The 23139-nt window shown below is 40.0% G+C and overlaps 1 protein-coding gene across 1 annotated transcript in view; it reads left to right on the forward strand.

The window, feature by feature from the left end:
* The window catches only part of LRCH1 (leucine rich repeats and calponin homology domain containing 1), a 476896-nt gene that overhangs the window by 393256 nt on the left and 60501 nt on the right, over nucleotides 1–23139 (forward strand). The window contains exons 16-17 of the mRNA XM_053708012.1: nucleotides 1072–1181; nucleotides 11837–11974. Of these exons, the coding sequence (XP_053563987.1) occupies nucleotides 1072–1181; nucleotides 11837–11974 (248 nt within the window). The remainder of the gene's footprint in view (nucleotides 1–1071; nucleotides 1182–11836; nucleotides 11975–23139) is intronic.

Below are 23139 nucleotides of genomic sequence, written 5' to 3' on the forward strand. Positions count from 1 at the left end.
TGGTTTGTAAATCATAGCATGCAAGTGTACTTTTTTGTTAGTGACAATATGAATCGATTTTCTGTCTCATGAAAATTGAATTTTGTATATAAATAAATACAATTATCTGTTTTTTTTCTGTTTTTTTTCTGTATTTCTGTATCCTTTTGTGCAATTGTCTCTATCTGCTTTGAACTTTTATTGTTGTTTGCTTCCCCCTAGTGGTGGTAGTTTATAATGCATCCTTGTAAATTGAGCTTTTGCTCTCATTTTCTTTAAGCATGGGTGCCAGTCCAGAAATAACACGTCATTTATGAAAAAGATCTTTTTTTTTTTGTGTTTCAAAATGTAACTGTATTTTAACAAATTGATGCTTATGCAAAACAGCTTAATTTTAATGCTTTATGCTAAAGAAATGGCAACGTTCACTGATTACATAATAGGTGTACGGATAACAATTTCACATAATTAAAGATATTATTGAAGATAATAATTTTTTAATTGACATTTTTAAGTGTACAAACACCTATTAGGAATCATAAACATTTAAATTATTTTATTTAAGTTTTTTTTTATTATAAACACTGAAAATAATGGTGAAAAAATAATGTGTAAACTGCAATAGTGTGCTGCTCAAGAGAAAAATATGGTTGCTCAAGCGGTGAAAACTAAAAATGATAAAGTTTAAAATTTGTCTCATTGAGAAATCTGAGAGATTTGTTGTATCCTTCATTGCAACTGCCTTTTAGAATAAGAAATGACTGATCTGTAAAACAAAGGCACCTTGTTTCTATTGCTGTTGTAAACTGGTGGTAATAATAACAAGAATATCTACAACAAGGCTATGCAGAGGGTTTGTTACTACCAGTTTACACATCTTACAATGGAAACTAGGCCTAAGATAATTATGTTTACTTTTTCCACCACCAAGTGAGAAGCTGCAAAATTAGATATTTCAAAATTGTTTATGTAAATCTGTATTGTTGTATGTTGAACCCCATTGTGTATTGTCAATACTTCACTATAGGTAAAATAAGTAATTGTTTTATCCTGTCTAACTAGTTTGTATAAAATACTTTGTCTCCTTGGTAGTCTTCATCAGGCCGCAGAGGAACTTGGAGTCAGTAGACCCTCAGTTTACGATACGAAGGAAAATGGAACAATTGAGAGAAGAGAAGGAACTTACGGATCACCTCCGTGAGGTAATGTTCACCTGCTAGATTTCTATTTTCTGCAATACTGATTACATACTGCTCTCGATACATATGTTATAGTAGTTGTTTCTTATTTTCAGTAAAAAATTATAGACCTTGTCATAGTAATATTCAGATTTGATATATATATATATATATATATATATATATATATATATATATATATACAAATCTGTATATAACACAGAGAAAAACTGCGCACACTATATATAATACACAGAAAAGAAAATGCCAAAAAAAAAAATTTTGTAAATATCACACACATTTTTTTTGGTAAATTACACACAATTTAGCACATAAAACAATAGTCTTATCTGTGAAAGAAAAGTCTTAGAATCCTTTTAGGTCACTTCTTCAACTTCTTAATTCCAATCAAATATTTGGAGAAGCGGCAGCTTACAAGTAGTCCTCCAGTACCAGAAATGGAGTACGAAGTAGTAAATGTGTAATCTAAGGGAATAAGAGCACAAAGAATCTCCCCATAGTGTAATATGTTTAATACAACATCAGCATAAAACAAACAGTCCCCCTTCAGGGTGGGTACTCACAAGATAAAACCTCAATCAATATGAGGTAAGATGAAAGCATAGAGCACCCCAGATGAGTGATAAATAGTCCACTACGTATATCCTATGGTCCGTTGTTTGGTCTCCGTATATAGTAAAATTATAAAGTCACACTGCAGTGCAATTTGTTTCGCTAGCAACGGTTCACCAGCGATGGATATAGTTAAAATGCCAAATAGCTACAGATAATGGCAACAAACAGTTACTTTGTAACCAAATGATAGACACACATGCAGCGTCTTGCAACGTGGCGAAAGGTGGGCATGGCCTAACACGTTTCACGGAAGTATCCACTTCGTCAGAGGCTTCGTAATAGCCCACCAAGCCTGTGAGTAGTTTTATCCCAAAGTGAGGGTTATGAGTTAGCGAGTCACACCAAACACCTTTCTTACACGGAGCAAGTATATTTGATTTAAAACCTAACCATAGAGTTAAAAGTACCTGGTTACTGACAGCATTATACACAAAAAACGAGAGATCAACAGTTATTTAAAGGGTCAGGTCACACATATATAAAAAACTACTTTCAAAACATAACACAGATGATTTTTGACAAATATATATACACATATATAGACACAATCTTATTGATTACGCTAAAAAGATATATAAATTCTCTGATTCTAAGTTTAGACAAAATGAAATCTAATAACATCTTTCTATACATTGGCCCAAAATAATTTAAAATAATATATATATATATATATATATATATATATATATATATATATATATATATATATATATATATAAATAAGCCCTTTTTTTAAAAACACCTTATACCATATTATTATTATTATTTATTTATAAAGCGCCAACAGATTCCGCAGCGCTGTCCATGGGAACAAAGATAAAAAGTACAGTACAATACAATATAGGGCTGCAACTAACGATTATTTTTATAATCGATTAATCGGCCGATTATTTTTTCGATTAATCGACTAATCGGATAGAAAATAAATAAATAATTTTTTTCCTATATTTAAATCCACATACTGAGTGTTATAAATATAAACTTCAGACTAAAACTTTACAACTTTACATTAACAGAACTGTTGGTTCAATTTTTTAAGCAGCAGAACAAATTTTTATAATTAAGCAAAACAAATCCACAAACTGTTTGAAAAGAGAGAGAACTAGTAAGAGGTAGACTACCGCTGTTTATAACATTCTGTTATTCACTCTTTCAGAAACTTTGCATTGCAATGCAAAAATGTTAACATGTCCACATACTACTGGCTGAGGCTGGCATACTTTTTATGTAAGCTATTTTGCCTGCAGCAGAGGAGAAGCGCTCAGATGGTGTTGAGGTGCCTGAGATGCATAAGTAGGGTTTTGCCAATTTCACTAAGGTGGGCTATTTATCTTTGCTAGCTCTCCAATGCAAGGGGCCTCTTAATAAAGTAAGCCTTGACTTCCTTCTAACATAAAAATATCTTGAATATCTATATGCAATGGTAAACAACCAGCTATAATGTTATGGGAAAAATACCTAGTCCACTCTTAAAATAACAGATATATACTTACTACTACGTACATATTCCAATTAATTAAAATTGGCTCGCCGGAAATGGCAGTTATGAAGCAGCGGTCTTAAAACTGGTCCGCTGCCTCTGAAGCTGCGGTCTGCAATCCGCCTGATCCTATACACCCTGACACCCCCTGCTAGCAGCCGATTGGACGCGAATCTGCAAGGGGCGGCATTGCACAAGCAGTTCTGGTGAGCTGCTTGTGCAATGTTAAATGCCGACCGCGTATGCTGACGACATTCAGCGATGTCTGTTGGACATGAAACGCTACAGCGTATCATGTTGGACAGACATTGATAAATTGGCCCCAATATATCAGTAACAGGACACAGCCTTACACATTTATCTATAGAGTATATATAATCAGCAATAGCAAGTGATCCGCTAAAAATTGGGCAAACAGGTAATAGTGGCATCAATTCATATAACAAATGCCATCAATCTAGGGCTTGGTGTAAATAATAAACTTGGCACTATATCATACAAAGCATTGTCCCAAATCACCTGATTTAGTATAAACAATCCAAATAATGACTCCTATTATTTCTGGGTTGCAGATAAGACAGGAGTAGTTGTAAACTTAAAAAGAAACTTATACTGTCCTGAAAAAGTGAAAAGTAAAATGTAGATGTCATTGGAGTGTAGCAGTTGGTGCTGTGCACAGACCAACTAATTGCATACCAACTAATCGATTGAGATTCGTTTACAACTATTTTCATAATCGATTATTATTGATTATGCCGATTAGTTGTTGCAGCTCTAATACAATATAAGACGTTGGACAAAATTAAACAAATGAATACAGGGGGAATTGAGGGTCCTGTTCCTGTGGGAACTTACAATCTAGATGGGTAGGAGGGTGAGAAACAGGAGGTGGGGACTGCAAAGGTGATAATGATGTTAGTGTGGAGTTAGGCTCCCCTGAACAAAAAGGTCTTTAGGGAGCGTTTAAAGGAGGAGAGGTTAGGGGAAAGTCTGACAGCTCGAGGAACTGTGTTCCAGAGGGTTGGTGCCGCACGAGAGAAGTCCTGTAGTCTAGCATGGGAGAAGGTGATGGGAGAAGATGCAAGGAGCAGGTCATTGCTTGATCTTAGGGGGCAGACTGGAGTATATTTGTTGATGAGTGAGGTCAGGTGGGGGGGGGGTGCTGAGTTGGTAAGGGCTTTGTAGGTGAGGGTGAGAATTTTGAATTTAATTCTGCTCTGATTGGGGAGCCAGTGAAGGGACTCGCAGAGAGTTGCAGCAGATACAGTGTGTCGGGATTAGTCTAGCAGAGGCATTTAGGATGGTTTTAAGGGGGGAGAGTCGAGAGAGAGTTAGGCCAGTTAGTAGGTTATTACAGTAGTCAAGTCGTGAAATTACCAGGGAGAGGATTAGCTGTTTAGTAGTCTCAGCACTCAGAAACGGATGAATTTTGGAGATATTGCTTAGCTGGTTGCGACAGGATGAAGAGAGCAATTGGATGTGGGGTATGAAGGACAGATTGGAGTCAAGTGTAACTCCTAGGCAGTGAACTTGGGGTGATGAGATAGTGGTGTTGCCAATAGTGATAAAAAAAAGTTAGAAACTGGAGTAGAATTAGAGGGGGGATTAGAAGGAGCTCAGTCTTGGACATGTGGATTTTTTGGGTGGTGAGAGGCTATCCAGGAAGAAATGCCAGATAAAAGGTCGCTGATGTGAGAATTGACGGAGAAAGTGCAGGGGTGGATAGGTAGGTCTGAATATCATCTGTAGCTACTGAAAAGTTTACCCAGTGAGGAAGTATAAATAGAGAAGAGTAGAGGACTCAGAACAGAGCCTTGAGGTACTCCAACAGACAGAGGCAATGAGGAGGAGGAGTCGCCAGCAAATGAGACAGAAAATGACCTATTAGATAGGTAAGAGTGGATCCAGGAGAGGGCAGTGTCACTGAGCCCAAGGGAGCTGAGAGTCCATAGGAGAAGGGGATGGTCAACGGTGTTGAAGGCAGCAGACAGGTCGAATAAGATAAGTATAGAGTAGTGGTCGTTGTTTTTAGCAGAAAGAAGATTGTTGGTAACCTTGGTGAGGGCTGTCTCAGTTGAGTGTTGGGGAGGGAAGCCAGATTGCAGGGGGTCAAGCAATGTATTGGAGGACAGGAAGTAGGTTAGGCGATCGAAAACTAGTTTTTCCAGTACTTTTGAAGCTAGCGGAAGCAGTGATATGGGGCAGTAGTTTGCAGGAGAATTGCGGTCGAGGGAGGGTTTTTTGAGAATGGGGATGACCTTTACGTGTTTGAAGGAAGATGGGAATGAACTGGTAGTAAGGGATAGGTTGAATATGTGAGTAAGAGCTGGATTGAGGGTAGAAGAAAGAAAAGGTATTAGATGTGAAGAAATAGGGTCAAGTGGGCAGGTAGTGAGGTGTGAAAATAGGGAACTCACTTCATTCTCAGTGGTTGGGGGGAAGGTGCAGAGAGTGGTGGAGTGGGTGACCGGGGGCGGAGATAGAAGGTTGCAGTCTTGTGTTGGGATATTACTTTGGATGGTAAGTGTTTTGTTGAAAAAGTAGTCTGCCAGGTCTTGAGCACTAAAGGCTGATGAAGGGGGTGGTGCAGGTGGATAGAGGAGAAAGTTGAAAATAGAGAAAAGACATTTAGGGTTTGAGGAGTGAGTAGATATAAGAGAAGTAAGTTTGCTTGGCTTAAATGAAGGGCAGATGAGTAAGAATAAAGAATGAACTTATAGTGGAGGAAATCTGGTTCAGAGCGGGATTTCCTCCAGGCATAATCAGCAGCACAGGAGCATTTTTGCAGGTAGTGTGTTTGCCGAGAGTGCCAGGGCTGGAGCTGACGATGTGGGGTTTTGCATATTTGTGGCGGAGCAAGGGTCTCAAGTGCAGAGGAGAGAGTAGTGTTATAGTGGGTTGTATCAAGGGCAGGGCAGGGCAAGATTTTGTGGAAGTGTAGAGGAGGCCATATATCTTTGAGTCCATATAAATTTTTAATGTATTTTTTATCAGATGGTGTTTATATGAATGTAACAGTACTTTTAAGTGTATTTATGTTGTGTTAACTGCAACTAGTTTTTTCTCCCCTACCCTTGACACAAGCTCTCAAGTCATGCTAACCTAAGGAGTAACAGTTACCACACACTTGGTAATATAGCCATAATTGGGATTCTCACCCTTTCATTAATTCAACATATAAACTTGAATTTGTCATAATTAGTTATGTGCAGTAAAAACAAATATATAATTTTCTTTCATTACCCTTTTTATTTCCTTTTCATGCAGTTTTACTCTGAAAATTCCAATTATTTATTTATTTATTTTATAGTGTTTAATTGCTGATAAATTTTCTGCACGTATGAAAATAATTTTTATATCAGCCTTTAACATCACATGCATGACACATTAAAACAACAGACACTTTATTTATTAGATAAAAAAAAGCGTAAATTCACCCCCAGATTCAATGCTACATAGAACCACAACTCACGCACATGTGGTTCCTGTAATTTGTACACTCTCTCAAACTTTACTGGTACTGTTGGTTAACCACTTCAGTGTTGAAGATAAAACAGTGTTGTCTTCTGCTTTCACTGCTTTGTGCAGAGGACAAGACAATTCATAGATAGATAATGATGAACCATAGGGCCATAAAGTGTAATATTATTATGTGATGAGTGATGTGTCATACACAAGAGCTTACTTTTACTTGTAGGGCAGGGGTCCTATTACACTGTGTAAAGAGAGAGAAGCCGTCTGCCAGGAACAAACAACTGCTCAGTAGCTTGTTCTATGGCCATGTTACCACCTGGGAGTAGCTTCTTTTAGCTAAATTGTGCTTTTCACAGAGAAGAACTTTCCTGAAGTATATCAATCTGTTCCCACATAAAAAGGTCCAGCCCCAAAATACCAGGCAATTCTCCTCTGAACAAAGGAAATGGCAACCCCAGACAAACATTTCGGCCTCCTTTGGGCCTTGTTAGTGTGGTGCAGCCATATCCTTCTAATCCAGTGTTTCCCAACTCCAGTCAGGACCCTTAAAAGGTCAGATATTAATTAAATCTTAACTAGAGCACAGGTGAAATAATCAGCTAATGGGTGAGCTGATTGTTTCACCTGTGCTCTAGTTGAGAAATAATGAATATCTTGCATTGTAATGGTCCTGTGGACTGTGTTTGGGAAACACTGCTCTAAGCACATTGGTCAATTGCCTGGTATTTCAGGGCTGGACTGACCTTGTTAGGTGGGATCAGACTAATATACTTTAGACAAGTTCTCCTGTGTGAAAGCATAATTGACCTAAAAGAATCTACTCCTAGGTGGTAAATGGGTAAAAGAACAAACCACTGAGCTGTTTTTCGTTCCTGGTAAATTGCTTCTCTTTCTGTATGAAGTCCTAATACACTGCCCATATCTCAACCTGGCACCACATATAGGTAAATACATCCCCTCTGTTGAAAGAAGAGAGCCTGATTTTTCAAATGGGTTGTTTGTCGCTATTTTCTCTCATTATTCAACCACAGAGAAAAGGACAATTAAATAAATGGAGAATATTATTATTAAGCAGTTTTGATTAAAGGTGCAGTAAACACCTTGTTATTACAAAAGTTTTCAACAGAGTTGCAATAAACTAGGTGAGTTCAAAATTTTTTTGGAATGCATCGTCACCTTGCTGCAATTAAAGTGAAGGTAAACTTTGATGAATGAAAGCCCAGTTTTTAAAAATACTATTAAAAACAGGGACACTTTCATTCATCAAAGTTTAGAAAGCAGCCGTTGTGTTTAAAAACTTAACTTTGTTCTTTTCACAGCCAGAGCAGCTTCCCCCACCCCGGGATCCTCTCTTCACACGTCAGCAATGACTAATCCGGCTTCCTCCAATCACGGCTTTCCCCCCAGAGGAGTCATTGCCTGAGGCCATGCCGTGATTGGAGGAAGCCGGACTAGTCATTGCTGACGTGTGAAGAGAGGATCTCCGAGTGGGGGAAGCTGCTCTGGTTGTGAAAAGAACAAAGGTAAGTTTTTAAACAAAACGGCTGCTTTCTAAACTTTGATGAATGAAAGTGTCCCTGTTTTTAATAGTATTTTTAAAAACTGGGCTTTCATTTCATATTTCCAGAGTGTGGCATATCAGTTTGCATTGGTAAGTAAAAATAGATTTGGCCAGCAATATTTGTGCTCCACTCGTAATATAGCACAGTCCCCATAGACCGCAATGTAAAGGCACTTTTCAGTGCCGTTTTTTTCTAACGCCCCACACCCGCTCACTTTAACCCCTTAAAGGGCCAGTAAACCTAGGAAATAATGTTATATAATTCTGCACTTTGTGCAGAATTATATAACATTAGCTTAGCTCCAGATTTCTAAAGTGAAGGGTTAAATGGATATCACGCAAAGAAAACAGAACACCGCTTTTGGCTTTACTGAGCGGGTCTGTTTTCTTCTGCTAAGCGCATCACAGGCACGCTGTCTAATCACAGCCGGCCCGATCGTGCTATTATAATCAATGTTACTCGCTCCCGCTACCAGACGAGAGCGAGCTACATTGATTTTAATAGCGCGATCAGGCGCACTGAATAGACAGTGTGCCTGTGATGCGCTTAGCAGAAGAAAACAAACCCGCTTGGTAGAGCCAGGAGCGGCATTCTGTTTTCTTTGTGTAATATCTATTTAACCCTTCACTTTAGAAATCTGGAGCTAAGCTAATGTTATAAAATTCTGCACATAGTGCAGAATTATATAACATTATTTCCTAGGTTTACTGGCCCTTTAAAACTCCTTTGTGCAATTATATTTTAAAAAAATAAAGATGCTGACATATTTTAATCTTAAAAAGGAACAAAACACTTTATTTTAGAGGGACAAGGGGTTTACATTTTTTAGAGATCTGATCTCTGGTTAATTTTGGAGCACTAATTGCTACCGCAAGCTCACTGTAGCATTAAACAATCACTTGTAATGGCTGGTTATTTATTGTGTGCCCGTAAACGGGCGAATGGGTGCTCTACTTGTAATCTAGCCCATTGTTGGTTCTAGAAGTAATGGTATAGCTACCCCACATGGGTTACGAGTATATTGCTATTCTGATGAACTACAGTGGTAGGGGCAGCAGAATATTAACACAAACTTAGAAAAGTAGTGGAAATGGAGGTGCATCTATCAAAAACAAAGTGAGAGATAGTGAGAAAATCCATCTAACTATAAGGACATAAACAAGAAGAATGATTGGATGGTCTGTTACATATTTATTTTGTATGTATATCTGTTCCTTTTAACCCCTTAGTGACCAGAGCACTTTTCCATTTTCTGTCCGTTTGGGACCAAGGCTATTTTTACATTTTTGCGGTGTTTGTGTTTAGCTGTAATTTTCTTCTTACTCATTTACTGTACCCACACATATTATATACCGTTTTTCTCGCCATTAAATGGACTTTCTAAAGATACCATTATTTTCATCATATCTTATAATTTACTATAAAAAAAATTATAAAATATGAGGAAAAAATGGAAAAAACACACTTTTTCTAACTTTGACCCCCAAAATCTGTTACATATCTAAAACCACCAAAAAACACCCATGCTAAATAGTTTCTAAATTTTGTCCTGAGTTTAGAAATACCCAATGTTTACATGTTCTTTGCTTTTTTTGCAAGTTATAGGGCCATAAATACAAGTAGCACTTTGCTATTTCCAAACCATTTTTTTCCAAAATTAGCGCTAGTTACATTAGAACACTGATATCTTTCAGGAATCCCTGAATATCCCTTGACATGTATATATTTTTTTTTAGTAGACATCCCAAAGTATTGATCTAGGCCAATTTTGGTATATTTCATACCACCATTTCACCGCCAAATGCGATCAAATACAAAAAATTGTTCACTTTTTCACAAATTTTTTCACAAACTTTAGGTTTCTCACTGAAATCATTTACAAACAGCTTGTGCAATTATGGCATAAATGGTTGTAAATTCTTCTCTGGGATCCCCTTTGTTCAGAAATAGCACACATATATGGCTTTGGCGTTGCTTTTTGGTAATTAGAAGGCCGCTAAATGCCACTGCGCACCACAAGTGTATCATGCCCAGCAGTTAAGGGGTTAATTAGGGAGCTTTTAGGGAGCTTGTAGGGTTAATTTTAGCTTTAGTGTAGTGTAGTAGACAACCCCAAGTATTGATCTAGGCACATTTTGGTATATTTCATGCCACCATTTCACCGCCAAATGCGATCAAATTAAAAAAAACGTAACATTTTTCACAATTTTAGGTTTCTCACTGAAATCATTTACAAACAGCTTGTGCAATTATGGCACAAATGGTTGTAAATGCTTGTCTGGGATCCCCTTTGTTCAGAAATAGCAGACATATATGACTTTGGCGTTGCTTTCTGGTAATTAGAAGGCCACTAAATCCTGTTGCGCCTCACACGTGTATTATGGCTAGCAGTGAAAGGGTTAATTAGGGAGTTTGTAGTGAGCTTGCAGGGTTAATTTTAGCTTTAGTGTAGAGATCAGCCTCCCATCTGACACATCCCACCCCCTGATCCCTCCCAAACAGCTCCCTTCCCTCCCCCACCCCACAATTGTCCCCGCCATCTTAAGTACTGGCAGAAAGTCTGCCAGTACTAAAATAAAAGGGTTTTTAAAAAAAAATGAATTTTTTTTTAGCATATTTACATATGCTACTGTGTAGGATCCCCCCCTTAGCCCCCAACCTCCCTGATCCCCCCCAAAACCGCTCTCTAACCCTCCCCTCTGCCTTATTGGGGGCCATCTTGGGTACTGGCAGCTGTCTGCCAGTACCCAGTTTACAATAAAAAGTGCTTTTTTTGGGGTTTTTTTGTTTTTTTCTGTAGTGTAGCTTCCCCCCCCCCCCCCCACAGACAAACCCCCACCACCTTGCTGATTGTTTAAATTTTATTTTTTATTATATTTTTTATTTCCCCATTTTCTGCAGTGTAGCAGTTCCCACCCGCTCCCTCCCCGTGCACGCGCCCGCCCCCACCCTCCCGTGCACGCGCGCGCGCCCGTGCGCGCCCCCAGCCACCCCCGCCCACGATCCCGCCCCCCTTCAGATCCACATGGCCATCGATGGCCGCCACCCGCCTCCCGGTCCGGCTCCCACCCACCAACGCAGGTAGCCACCGATCTCCGGTGCAGAGAGGGCCACAGAGTGGCTCTCTCTGCACCGGATGACTTAAAAAGGTTATTGCAGGATGCCTCCATATCGAGGCATCACTGCAATAACCGGAAAGCAGCTGGAAGCGAGCAGGATCACTTCCAGCTGCTTTCCACACTGAGGACGTGCAGGGTACGTTCTCAGGCATTAACTGCCTTTTTTCTGAGGACGTACCCTGCACGTCCTCAGTCGTTAAGGGGTTAATGGTGTTGCATATGAATGTTACATAGGGAATAAGGTAAAGAAACTGTATTATCCTTCTGTCCTACACATGAAAAGTTATTTCTGTAAAATTCTGCAGCACAAAGATAAAAATGACGGAAAAACAAAAAGTGAATATAAAATGCTACAAACCTTACACTCTCTAGGACTAAAAAAAGAATGTCTAATTTTTTTTGTTTCAGAATATTGAAGTAAGGTTAAAAATTTGTCTCCCCGAAGACCTGGGATCTGCTCTCATGGATGGGGTTGTTTTATGCCATTTAGTCAATCAAATCCGTCCTCGGTCAGTGGGGAGCATCCATGTACCTTCCCCAGCTGTTGTAAGTTGAATGAAGCTTTTTTTTTTTTTAATCAAAATGTACAGTATGTATTTCCATCCATTTTCCATCCATTACCAGCACTGATGAACCTTATAAGCTCATAAACAAATGTATAATCTGCATTGTTTCATTGTGAAAGTAATTATATTGTTATTTGATAATAATTGATTTGTTCCTGGTGAAGGTACCCTATATGCTTTGTAATATTGATGAAACATATTTTATAAGAATATTATTGACACAGATAATTAGTATTGCACAATGTGTGTTGAGCTGCTATCTTAAAGGGACTTACACGATTTTACAAAGTCCTTATTATATTGTGGTTTAACAAACCTAAATTGAAATCTACAGGTATCTCTGTACATATTTCCTATTATAATGGAACACTCATAATTTCTAATATACAAGTAATACGAGGATCTGCAACAGGTCACCATTTTTTATTTTCTTTATTAAGTATTAAAGTGCACAAAAACCAGTATAATTATACCACTGAGATCGGTAACATTATTGCACAATGAGACCAGCCACAGAATTGATAACTTATCTCCCATTAATTTTATGAAAATTAAGGCAATGGTATATGTATTATCCTCCATCCTTAACTGTTTTATTTATTCATTTATTTCTCACAACCTAAAGCCAAGGACACCTAGAAGGTTCATGCACCTCAGCTAGATATCCAGGGATGATTAATTTGTTATAAAATTAATAAATAAAACATTTAGAGAACATAGGAGTGAAAAGGCAACGTGATATATAGGCCTAAACCTAGGCCTAAATCTAGCTAAACTCCCGGGCTTGAGGTAGACTTCCTATTCTCTACAGATCATCCATCCACATCTGTACTGACAGTGAACCAGCACTAATATTTATTGTGCAATGCACACAACTACCACTCTTCTGACCAAACAAAAAAGCTTTAATTGATGTAGCCCCTCACATTTTCCTGTTAAACTTCTGCACCTGAATACAGTGACTGCAGGATAAGTTGCCTAGGTAACTATCAGACTGGTTGGTTATGTGATCAATTTAGCCTATAGGGAAGATCCTGTTGTTGAAACTGGGGAGAAGAGTGTAAGACACAGAGGGAAGGAGACATGCCAGAGCAGTGAAGGAGTGTGTGAGGCCTGGCTGTGAGAGAGCTGCATAGAGACTCCATCCTATGTAAAGTAACAGCATTCCTCTGATCTGCTGATTTAGTGTAAGTTGCCAGCTGCAGTCTTACCCTGTGACACAGCTGTGGAGCAGGATCCAGACAAAGTAAATGACTGGCAGACCATGGAGCTCCCCTTCAGCCTGTGCAGCTGAATCCTGTTTAGTTGTAAGGAGTATCCTCTACCCCTGTCATACTGACAGGGAATTATGTCCATCACAGACACTAATACACAGCTCTTCCTGTGAATTGCAGCTTCCTTTTTTCCGCACAAGTGGTGACAACTGACCAGACCAAAATCGAGGCGGTGGTGAACTGGCCCAGGCCGGATAACACCAGTGAGCTGCGCTCATTCCATGGATTCTGCGGTTACTACCGAAGGTTTGTGAAAGACTACTCAAAGATTGCTCGAGAGCTACACAACCTGTTAAAGACTACCGTTGATATAGAGGGCGTTAAGGCGCCAAGTCCTTAAGACTCCTTTGGAAAGAAATGGACCTCAGGATGCGAAGAAGCCTTCTTAGCCTTGAAGAAAAGAATCACCGAAGCTCCTGTATTGGCGTATGCAGATCCTGAGAAACAATATGTACTCTATGTTGATGGCAGTATGGAAGGCATAGGGGGCATACTGCATCAAAGCTACCCAGAAGGGTTAAGAGCAGTGGCCTACATAAGTAGAAGTCTAACTGGTGCAGAGAAAAAAAATCTGGTCCATAAGCTAGAATTCTTAGCACTCAAGTGGGCAATTGTGGACAAGTTACATGACTATTTGTATGGAGCAACATTCGAGGTAAGGACGGATAACAATCCGCTTACTTATATTCAAACAGCTAAGCTTGATGCCACAGGGCATAGGTGGCTGGCAGCATTGTCGAACTATAGCTTCAGTCTTAAATACAAGCCAGGCTCTAAGAATGTCAGTGAAGATGCTCTGTCCCGCAGACCTGGACTTCCTCCTCATGAAGAAAAGGAGGAATGGGAAGAAATCCCTGTGCCTGAGGTAGGAGCCCTTTGCCAAACATATATGTAGGGGCAGAGACGCAGGATGAGTTTTCTGAACTCAGAGGAATAGATTCCATTAGTCACTCCCCAGAAGACATAACAGAGTTATTCTGTGTTCCAGCCATGCTCCAACAGTGGTCTCACATAACCATTGAAGACTAGAAGAAAGCCCAGTCACAGGACTGGTATGTTGGGACAGTCCTTAAGGCCAAGAACCCTAAATTACTGAGCTCCCTCCCCATTCTACAAAGAGACTTGTACCGGAGAGAATGGAGTAAACTGCATCTGGAAGATGGAATCCTTTATAGAATAATAAAATACCATGACCACCCTGGTCGAAAGCAGCTAGTGTTACCTCATAGATATTGGGGAATGGTCATGAGAGCCCTCCATGATCAACATGGGCATCTTGGGGTAGACAAGACCTAGGGCCTGGTACAAGACCGGTTCTAATGGCCTTGCATGAGAGAACATGTTGAACATTATGTGAAGACCTGCAGAAGATGTATTCAGAGAATGACTCTGCCTGTGATTGCTGCCCCTATGGGCCACCTGAAAAGTACAGGACCCCTGGATCTTGTGTGCATGGACTATCTATGTATTGAGAATGATACTACCGGAATCGGGAATGTTCTGGTGGTAATAGACCATTTCACCAGATTCGCTCAGGCTTTTCCCACTAAAGACCAGACGGCTGTGACCGTAGCCAATGTCCTCTGACAGAAGTATTTTATGCACTACGGTCTGCCCAATTGAATACATTCTGATGAAGGTAGAGACTTTAAGAGTAAGCTGATCAAAGAACTGTTGGATATGTTGCAGCTTCAGAAGTCCAGAACACCACCCTACCACCCAGAGGATTATGCCCAGCCTGAGCGTTTATATAGGACATGCTCGGGATTCTAAAACAAGTGGAGAACGGTCCTGGAGTAAGCATGTGGAGGCCATGGTCCACACATATAATTGCACAAGTCATGAGTCTACAGGATTCTCACCCTACTTCCTAATGTTTGGAAGGGAAGCCAGAATACCGATAAATGTCCGGCTGGGGGTGTCCCCAGATGGGACAAAGTCAGACTCTCACTTCCAGTATGTGAGGACCCTCAGACAAAACCTTCACAGTGCCTACGAGTTGGCCACTCAAGCTGCGGCAAACATAGAGGAACGTGGGGGGCGTGTCCGTACATCGACCAAGATGGCTGCTTTCTTCACGGGCTGTGCTTTAGTGCAATCAAATTCACTGGTTATTGCCTAACCATCATAAAGTTGACAGCTTCTTCGAGTGGAATAGTATACTTGAACATTTGAGGTGCACCTTTATATATTTCCTTTCCACAACAATTCAGCCCAGCAGACCATATTAGAGGAGGGACACAGCGGAGGCCTTACTACGGCCTGGACCTTCATCTACCCCCCCCCCCCTTACTACCTATTTAAGGTTATAAGTACACAGATACCAACACTGTTCTAAACTTTTGTTTTTGAGAAAAGACATTTGAAAGCACATTCAACACCAAAGTGGAATATACTTATTCCGATATGGCAATGAAGGATCTACTGAATACTCTAATGCAAACCTTATCGGACTGTGAGAAAAACATCTGCGCCATGCTACAGGAGACAACTATTCCCCAGCTGCTCCCTAAGTGTGTAGAGAAGATCGGTTCTGAGACCCATGCTCCTGATTTGAGACCCGCGACATGCCCGACTTTGACTCGGTACTTAGGTGAGCCAATGTCTCCACCAGACTTTGATTACCGCAAACCCCTGGCTGTGGAAGTGGGTTGCGGTCCTTTCGGGCCCGGGTCTGAGGCTAGATACCGTGTGGTTGGGCAGCGAGAACTTTTTGAACCCCAACTGCGAGAGAATACAAAAGGCTGGAAGAGTGCACCCTTGACAGACATGGAAATTCTATGTGCTACAAACTTGGCTACCCCGAAGAGATGGGATTGCACCCCAAAGCGGATTGCAGCCATAGCGAAGTACATTTGGGAGCTAATAGTGCCGGACCATAATTTTTCTGTGCGGCATACCTACGCGAAAGAGGAGGCTTGTACGACGGCTGACTACATTAATGTCTCCCCACAGAGGGGCCTCACCCTCGTGCGGAGTAAATATGACACACTTGCAAGAAAAGATATGGGGGCAGAGGATGATGGGAGAGAAAATACGGATTGCTATGAGATATCTGGTAAATGGCTTGGGCCAGCTGAAACGGCCTTACACTTCACTTATGGACTAGCCATTGAACCTCCAATACAGGTAACCAAGTGGATGGTAGTTCAGACCCGTAGCTCGTCTGGTGGGACTAATGACTCCAGCGATAAACTAGTGCTGCAGGGTTGGTTTGAAGGAACGACATCTGCGGTTATGGAAACTCCAGCAAGAAGATCTAAAACTCCATTCAGACTCATTATTTGGTATCACGATGTAGGGTGAGATAACTGTTACCCAGCGAACGGAGACTACTTTAACCCGTGAGTGGGTCATTGATTGGACTCTGTTTGTGACTTTCTCCAGATAGCTACAGGACTCATTTAGCTATGACAATATTTTTTTTTTCTCTATCCAGTTTTTCACATATAACTCATCTGGTCTCTCATCAGTAATGCCTATACCCTATATTGCACATGATGTTTTCCCTAGTCAGACTCAATGTGTTTTGCCGGAATGGGAGGTTAACGCTGCCATGTGAATGCTATAACAAATAGAACACATCCTGTAGCCTAGGGTTATTCATTACTATAGTTTTCTGTTTTACATGCATTAGTTTACAATGATAATATGTTAACAGATGTTACGATCTAGGGCTTGCATAAGGCCTCTTATAAGTTGATATGGAGCTTTACTTCAGTCTAGAGGTACTTCATAGCGGCAGCCTTAGTTTTCACTATTTACAGCCTGTTTGCGCTTTATAAGTGCGGCAAGACATATTATATTCATAATAAGGGATTTATCCCTTTTATACATTTACTGCTCTCCCAATCCACTCCTTACATAGAAAATGTAGTCCCTCCTATTATACGATTTATTATTAAACAGCAAATATTTCTCATTGATCAACGCTGCTATCTAGAGTTCTCACGATATATAACCAACTCAGAGACCAGTTCAGGTACAGTAGGTTGTCTCGGCTACTGCAAGTATGTAAAGAGTGTGTGACTAAACTGTGGTTTATATTATGCACGATTAGCTTGAGGCAGGTTATATACTATACAGGGAGTGCAGAATTATTAGGCAAATTAGTATTTTGACCACATCATCCTCTTTATGCATGTTGTCTTACTCCAAGCTGTATAGGCTTGAAAGCCTACTACCAATTAAGCATATTAGGTGATGTGTATCTCTGTAATGAGAAGGGGTGTGGTCTAATGACATCAACACCCTATATCAGGTGTGCATAATTATTAGGCAACTTCCTTTCCTTTGGCAAAATGGGTCAAAAGAAGGACTTGACAGGCTCAGAAAAGTCAAAAATAGTGAGATATCTTGCAGAGGGATGCAGCACTCTTAAAATTGCAAAGCTTCTGAAGCGTGATCATCGAACAATCAAGCGTTTCATTCAAAATAGTCAACAGGGTCGCAAGAAGCGTGTGGAAAAACCAAGGCGCAAAATAACTGCCCATGAACTGAGAAAAGTCAAGCGTGCAGCTGCCAAGATGCCACTTGCCACCAGTTTGGCCATATTTCAGAGCTGCAACATCACTGGAGTGCCCAAAAGCACAAGGTGTGCAATACTCAGAGACATGGCCAAGGTAAGAAAGGCTGAAAGACTACCACCACTGAACAAGACACACAAGCTGAAACGTCAAGACTGGGCCAAGAAATATCTCAAGACTGATTTTTCTAAGGTTTTATGGACTGATGAAATGAGAGTGAGTCTTGATGGGCCAGATGGATGGGCCCGTGGCTGGATTGGTAAAGGGCAGAGAGCTCCAGTCCGACTCAGACGCCAGCAAGGTGGAGGTGGAGTACTGGTTTGGGCTGGTATCATCAAAGATGAGCTTGTGGGGCCTTTTCGGGTTGAGGATGGAGTCGAGCTCAACTCCCAGTCCTACTGCCAGTTTGTAGAAGACACCTTCTTCAAGCAGTGGTACAGGAAGAACTCTGCATCCTTCAAGAAAAACATGATTTTGATACAGGACAATGCTCCATCACACGCGTCCAAGTACTCCACAGCGTGGCTGGCAAGAAAGGGTATAAAAGAAGAAAATCTAATGACATGGCCTCCTTGTTCACCTGATCTGAACCCCATTGAGAACCTGTGGTCCATCATCAAATGTGAGATTTACAAGGAGGGAAAACAGTACACCTCTCTGAACAGTGTCTGGGAGGCTGTGGTTGCTGCTGCACGCAATGTTGATGGTGAACAGATCAAAACACTGACAGAATCCATGGATGGCAGGCTTTTGAGTGTCCTTGCAAAGAAAGGTGGCTATATTGATCACTGATTTGTTTTTGTTTTGTTTTTGAATGTCAGAAATGTATATTTGTGAATGTTGAGATGTTATATTGGTTTCACTGGTAAAAATAAATAATTGAAATGGATATATATTTGTTTTTTGTTAAGTTGCCTAATAATTATGCACAGTAATAGTCACCTGCACACACAGATATCCCCCTAAAATAGCTATAACTATAAACAAACTAAAAACTACTTCCAAAACTATTCAGGTTTGATATTAATGAGTTTTTTGGGTTCATTGAGAACATGGTTGTTGTTCAATAATAAAATTAATCCTCAAAAATACAACTTGCCTGATAATTCTGCACTCCCTGTATACACCACTAACAATACTATTTATACATAGCTTTGGTGGTAAATTAGAGTTGACGGCTCTTTTATGTTTTTTCTGTCTATCTGGTATTATTTGGATATCATTATAGATCTTATCTCTAAGCGTTCATAGTCCATTTTTTTTTTTGGTGCTTAACTGTAGTAACTGATGTTAATTGAAACTTTGTGAAGATATTACTGTGTTGTGCTTCGTTGTAGCGACTAATGCTATATTTCTTTTTTTCAAATCCCACGAGTAGTTAAAGTTGGGAGGTCTCAAAAAGAGGTCCCATAGGTTAAAATTTTTTATAACACTGAGGTTTATTTAAAGGTTCATCAGCCACTTGGACAACATTACAACACTAGTAGTTAATTTTGAATGTTAGCTCTTTATTGCTCATGGTGATTGAAATACCAGCTGCTAGGTGTGATTTATATGTCTGATGTACTATTTAGTGTATGTACTGTGATATATACTCTTGTAAATTGCCCCACTGGTTGGGGATTTATGCTTGTGGTTACTTTGTATTGTTTTACTCTTAACCTCAATAAAAATATTAATAAAAATAAATAAATAGAGGAACGCACTAAGCAAGATACAATACCAAAGTGAAGCATCAGGAAATCCAAGCGGGAGATAAGGTTCCCCTTCAAATCTAGGGGTACCTGGGAAACACAAATTGGCAGACAGATGGAAGGATACCCTATTTGAAGTTGTGTCTAAGCTAAAGGGGCTGACAGTGTACAATATAAAAGACCCAGAAGGTCGGATAAAGGCTTGGTATTGGAACCATCTACTAATGATAGCCTATATCGATGATGAGGAAGGAAATAATAGTGAATTGGAGAAAAGCACAATGGAGAGTCCTGAAAATGGGGCAGTGGAGACCCCAGAAGCTCTAAGTGCTGATGATCAGTGGTGGTCTCCTCCTACTGAGGAAACACAGCACTTACCGTCCTCTCCTCCCTTAGCCTCCTCTACATTGAATCCCAACAGCCCCAACTTTGTGCCTGGGACCCCAAAAAGAGACTCTTGTATCATGGGAAAGCCAGGGCCTAAAGCTTCTGGTGACCTCTCCACCCAAGTGGCTGGAGCTGAAGATTCCCAGGCATACTCTGGACTTCCTTAAAGAGAACAGAGACTGGGTACTAGAATACGACAGCCTCCCAGGGTTCTTACGATCAAGTCGGGGAACTCAGCTTTGTACATATGCTCCAGGTACAGTCTAAAATGGTTGATTTTCTGTATGCAGTTGCAGGAATGATGAATGTTGAAACCCCTCTGTACTAGAGTAAACTGCAAGATAGTTGACATTTGTTCATAGGACTGTTAGTGCATTTATTATTATTTATATCTTTTTTTTTTTCAATTTACCTCTTGGTGGGACCTTGCCAGTGGAAGCCAAGGATTTTACGAGGGGGAGAATGTTGCCCCTCACATTTTCCTGTTAAACTTTTGCACCTGAATACAGTGACTGCAGGATAAGTTGCCTAGGTAACTATCAGACTGGTTGGTCATGTGATCATTTTAGCCTATGTTGAAACTAGGGAGAAGAGTGTAAGACACAGAGGGAAGAAGACATGCCAGAGCAGTGAAGGAGGGAGTGTGTGAGGCCTGTCTGTGAGAGGAGCTGCATAGAGACTCCATCCTGTGTAAAGTAAGAGCATTCCTCTTATCTGCTGATTTAGTGTAAGCTGCCAGCTGCAGTCTGACCCTGTGAGAGAGCTGTGGAGCAGGATCCAGACAAAGTAAATGACTGTTAGACCATGGAGCTCCCCTTCAGCCTTTGCAGCTGAATCCTGTTTAGTGGTAAGGAGTATCCTCTCCCCCTGGCATACTGACCAGGCATTCTGTCCATCAAACACTAATACACAGCTCTTCCTGTGGATTGCAGCTTCCTATGAGTTGTAACTGTTTAAATGCATATGGATATAAATCCATATTTATTGGGGTACTTTGCATTCCTATTGGCTGAAATTTTGAAATCAGCCAATAGGATGAGCTACTGAAATCTTATTGGCTGATTTGAACAGCCAATAGGATTTCAGTAGTTTTAATCCTTTTGGCTGATTTCAAAATTTCAGCCAATAGGAATGCAAGGTACCCCAAATTGATTGCAGTACCTTGCATTCAATCTTTAGTGTACAACGGACATCGGATGAAGAGGAGCCTCCATGCCCCCAAGGACCGCCGCTGAGGATCCACGGGTCTGGGAAGATTGTTCCGCACCTCTGCTACGTCCTGCTGCTGAGGATCCACAGCTCCGCACCTCCACTCCGCGCCGCCTTTGCTCCGGATGAAGATAGAAGATGATGGAGCCGCCTGGAAGAAGACCTTCTCCGCTCGGACTTCAGGAACGGTGAGTACCTATTTGGGGCTTAGTGTTAGGATTTTTTGTTATTTTTTGGGGGGGATTATTTTTAAGATTAGGGATTTAATGGGCTATAAAGGAGCTGAATGCCCTTTTAAGGGCAATGCCCATACAAATGCCCCTTTAGGGGCAATGGGTATTTTAGGTTTTTTTAGTGAAGATTTTTTGGGGGGGGTTTGGTGGGTGGGGTTTTTTTTACTGTTAGGGGGTAATTGGTTGTTTTTATTTTGGGGGGATTTTTTGTAGGGGTATTTATTTAGGTTTCAATTTTTTATTTTGGATAGCTTTGTTTATTTTTTTTCTGTAATTTTACATTTTTATATTTTTTGTAGTTTTAGCTTTGTGGGTTGTATTTTTTTTTTTTTTTTAAATAGACTGCCCTCTGGGCAGACTTATCGCCTACAGTGTGGGGGAGGTGACGTAGCTACTGCCCATGGAGGTGTGTAAGCTGTTGACCAATCAAAGCCTTGAAAAATCGGCAGCAAAGAAAAGAAAAGCACGGATGGCGGGGTGCCAGCTTGGAGAAAATCGAGCAAACTTCATGAGACACAGGTGAAGAGAAGCAGCACTCCAAAAAATCATGAGATAAAATCCAAAACTTTATTTTTGTAGACTTAAAAACAAAATATGTGCAACACTGCACAGCACAGCACAATGCAAAGTCAAAATAGGAGAGGGGAGCCGAGTCCTAACATGTTTCGTGTTATGCAGCACTTAATCATAGGATAGCTCACCACCTGTGCAGTGCACCTTTAGAGGGTGTCCAAACCAATCACAGTGTAGTACATTTAAGAGGCTTGACACACCCACAAAAGTACATCCCAAGGTATAGAATGTGCACTGCAAGGAAGTAAAGAATCGTGTAACAAAGTGATATCAAAAAGTGTGATTAAAAACAAACATTGTGTGAAATGAAAAACATATTGGTACAAACTCTCAATGCTAAATTTCAGTAACTATATGTGAAAGTATAATTAAATTCACCTATCATATAAATGTGTTTGCCATGGAGAGTTTGGCTACACAATTCTAAAATAAGCCTCAAACCTAAACTGGGCCAAAATTAATAAACAATTTTTAATTAATCATTTCATTTATTAATTTATGTATTAATTAGTTGTTTTTAAAGGACCCTGGTTGTTGTTTCAATAAAATGATGTGCCAAAAGTAAATAAATAGATAAATGCTCACAGAATGTTATTTCCATATGCAATTCAATATATAATTCAGTATATAAGTGTGATCTGGAGCTTGAAAACAGTCATAAATGAATAAGTAAACCACAGACTGTACCTTTAGAAGAATAGTAGGTATCCCAATAGAAGCAAGTATGTTCTGATATATAACATACACATAAATATTATGTTAATGTGAAGACATATACACATATATGGAGTGCAGTTCTGGGGACCGATTGCTAAAAAAGATATTGCAGAACTAGAAAAAGTTCAGAGAAGGGCCACAAAGCTAATAAGGGGATTGGAGAAATTAACCTATGAGGAGAGGCTAGCCAAACTGGGTCTGTTCTCTTTAGAAAAAAGGCGCTTGAGAGGTGACATGATTACTTTATATAAATATATTCAAGGCCCATATACAGAGATGGCAGAAGCTCTTTTTATTCCAAGAAAATTGGTTCTGACAAGAGGTCATAATTTAAGGTTGGAGGAAAGGAGATTTAATCTCCTGCAACGGAAACGTTTTTTCACTGTAAGAGCAATAAAATTGTGGAACTCATTACCAAAGGAGGTAGTGAATGCCAATACCATAGATACATTTAAAAATAGTCTGGATAAATTTCTGTATATAAACAAAATTCATGGATATGATTGCTAGTATTAAATGGGTCACATTTTAA

The sequence above is a fragment of the Bombina bombina genome, chromosome 3 (genome assembly GCF_027579735.1).
Source record: "Bombina bombina isolate aBomBom1 chromosome 3, aBomBom1.pri, whole genome shotgun sequence".
NCBI classification, from domain to species: domain Eukaryota; kingdom Metazoa; phylum Chordata; class Amphibia; order Anura; family Bombinatoridae; genus Bombina; species Bombina bombina.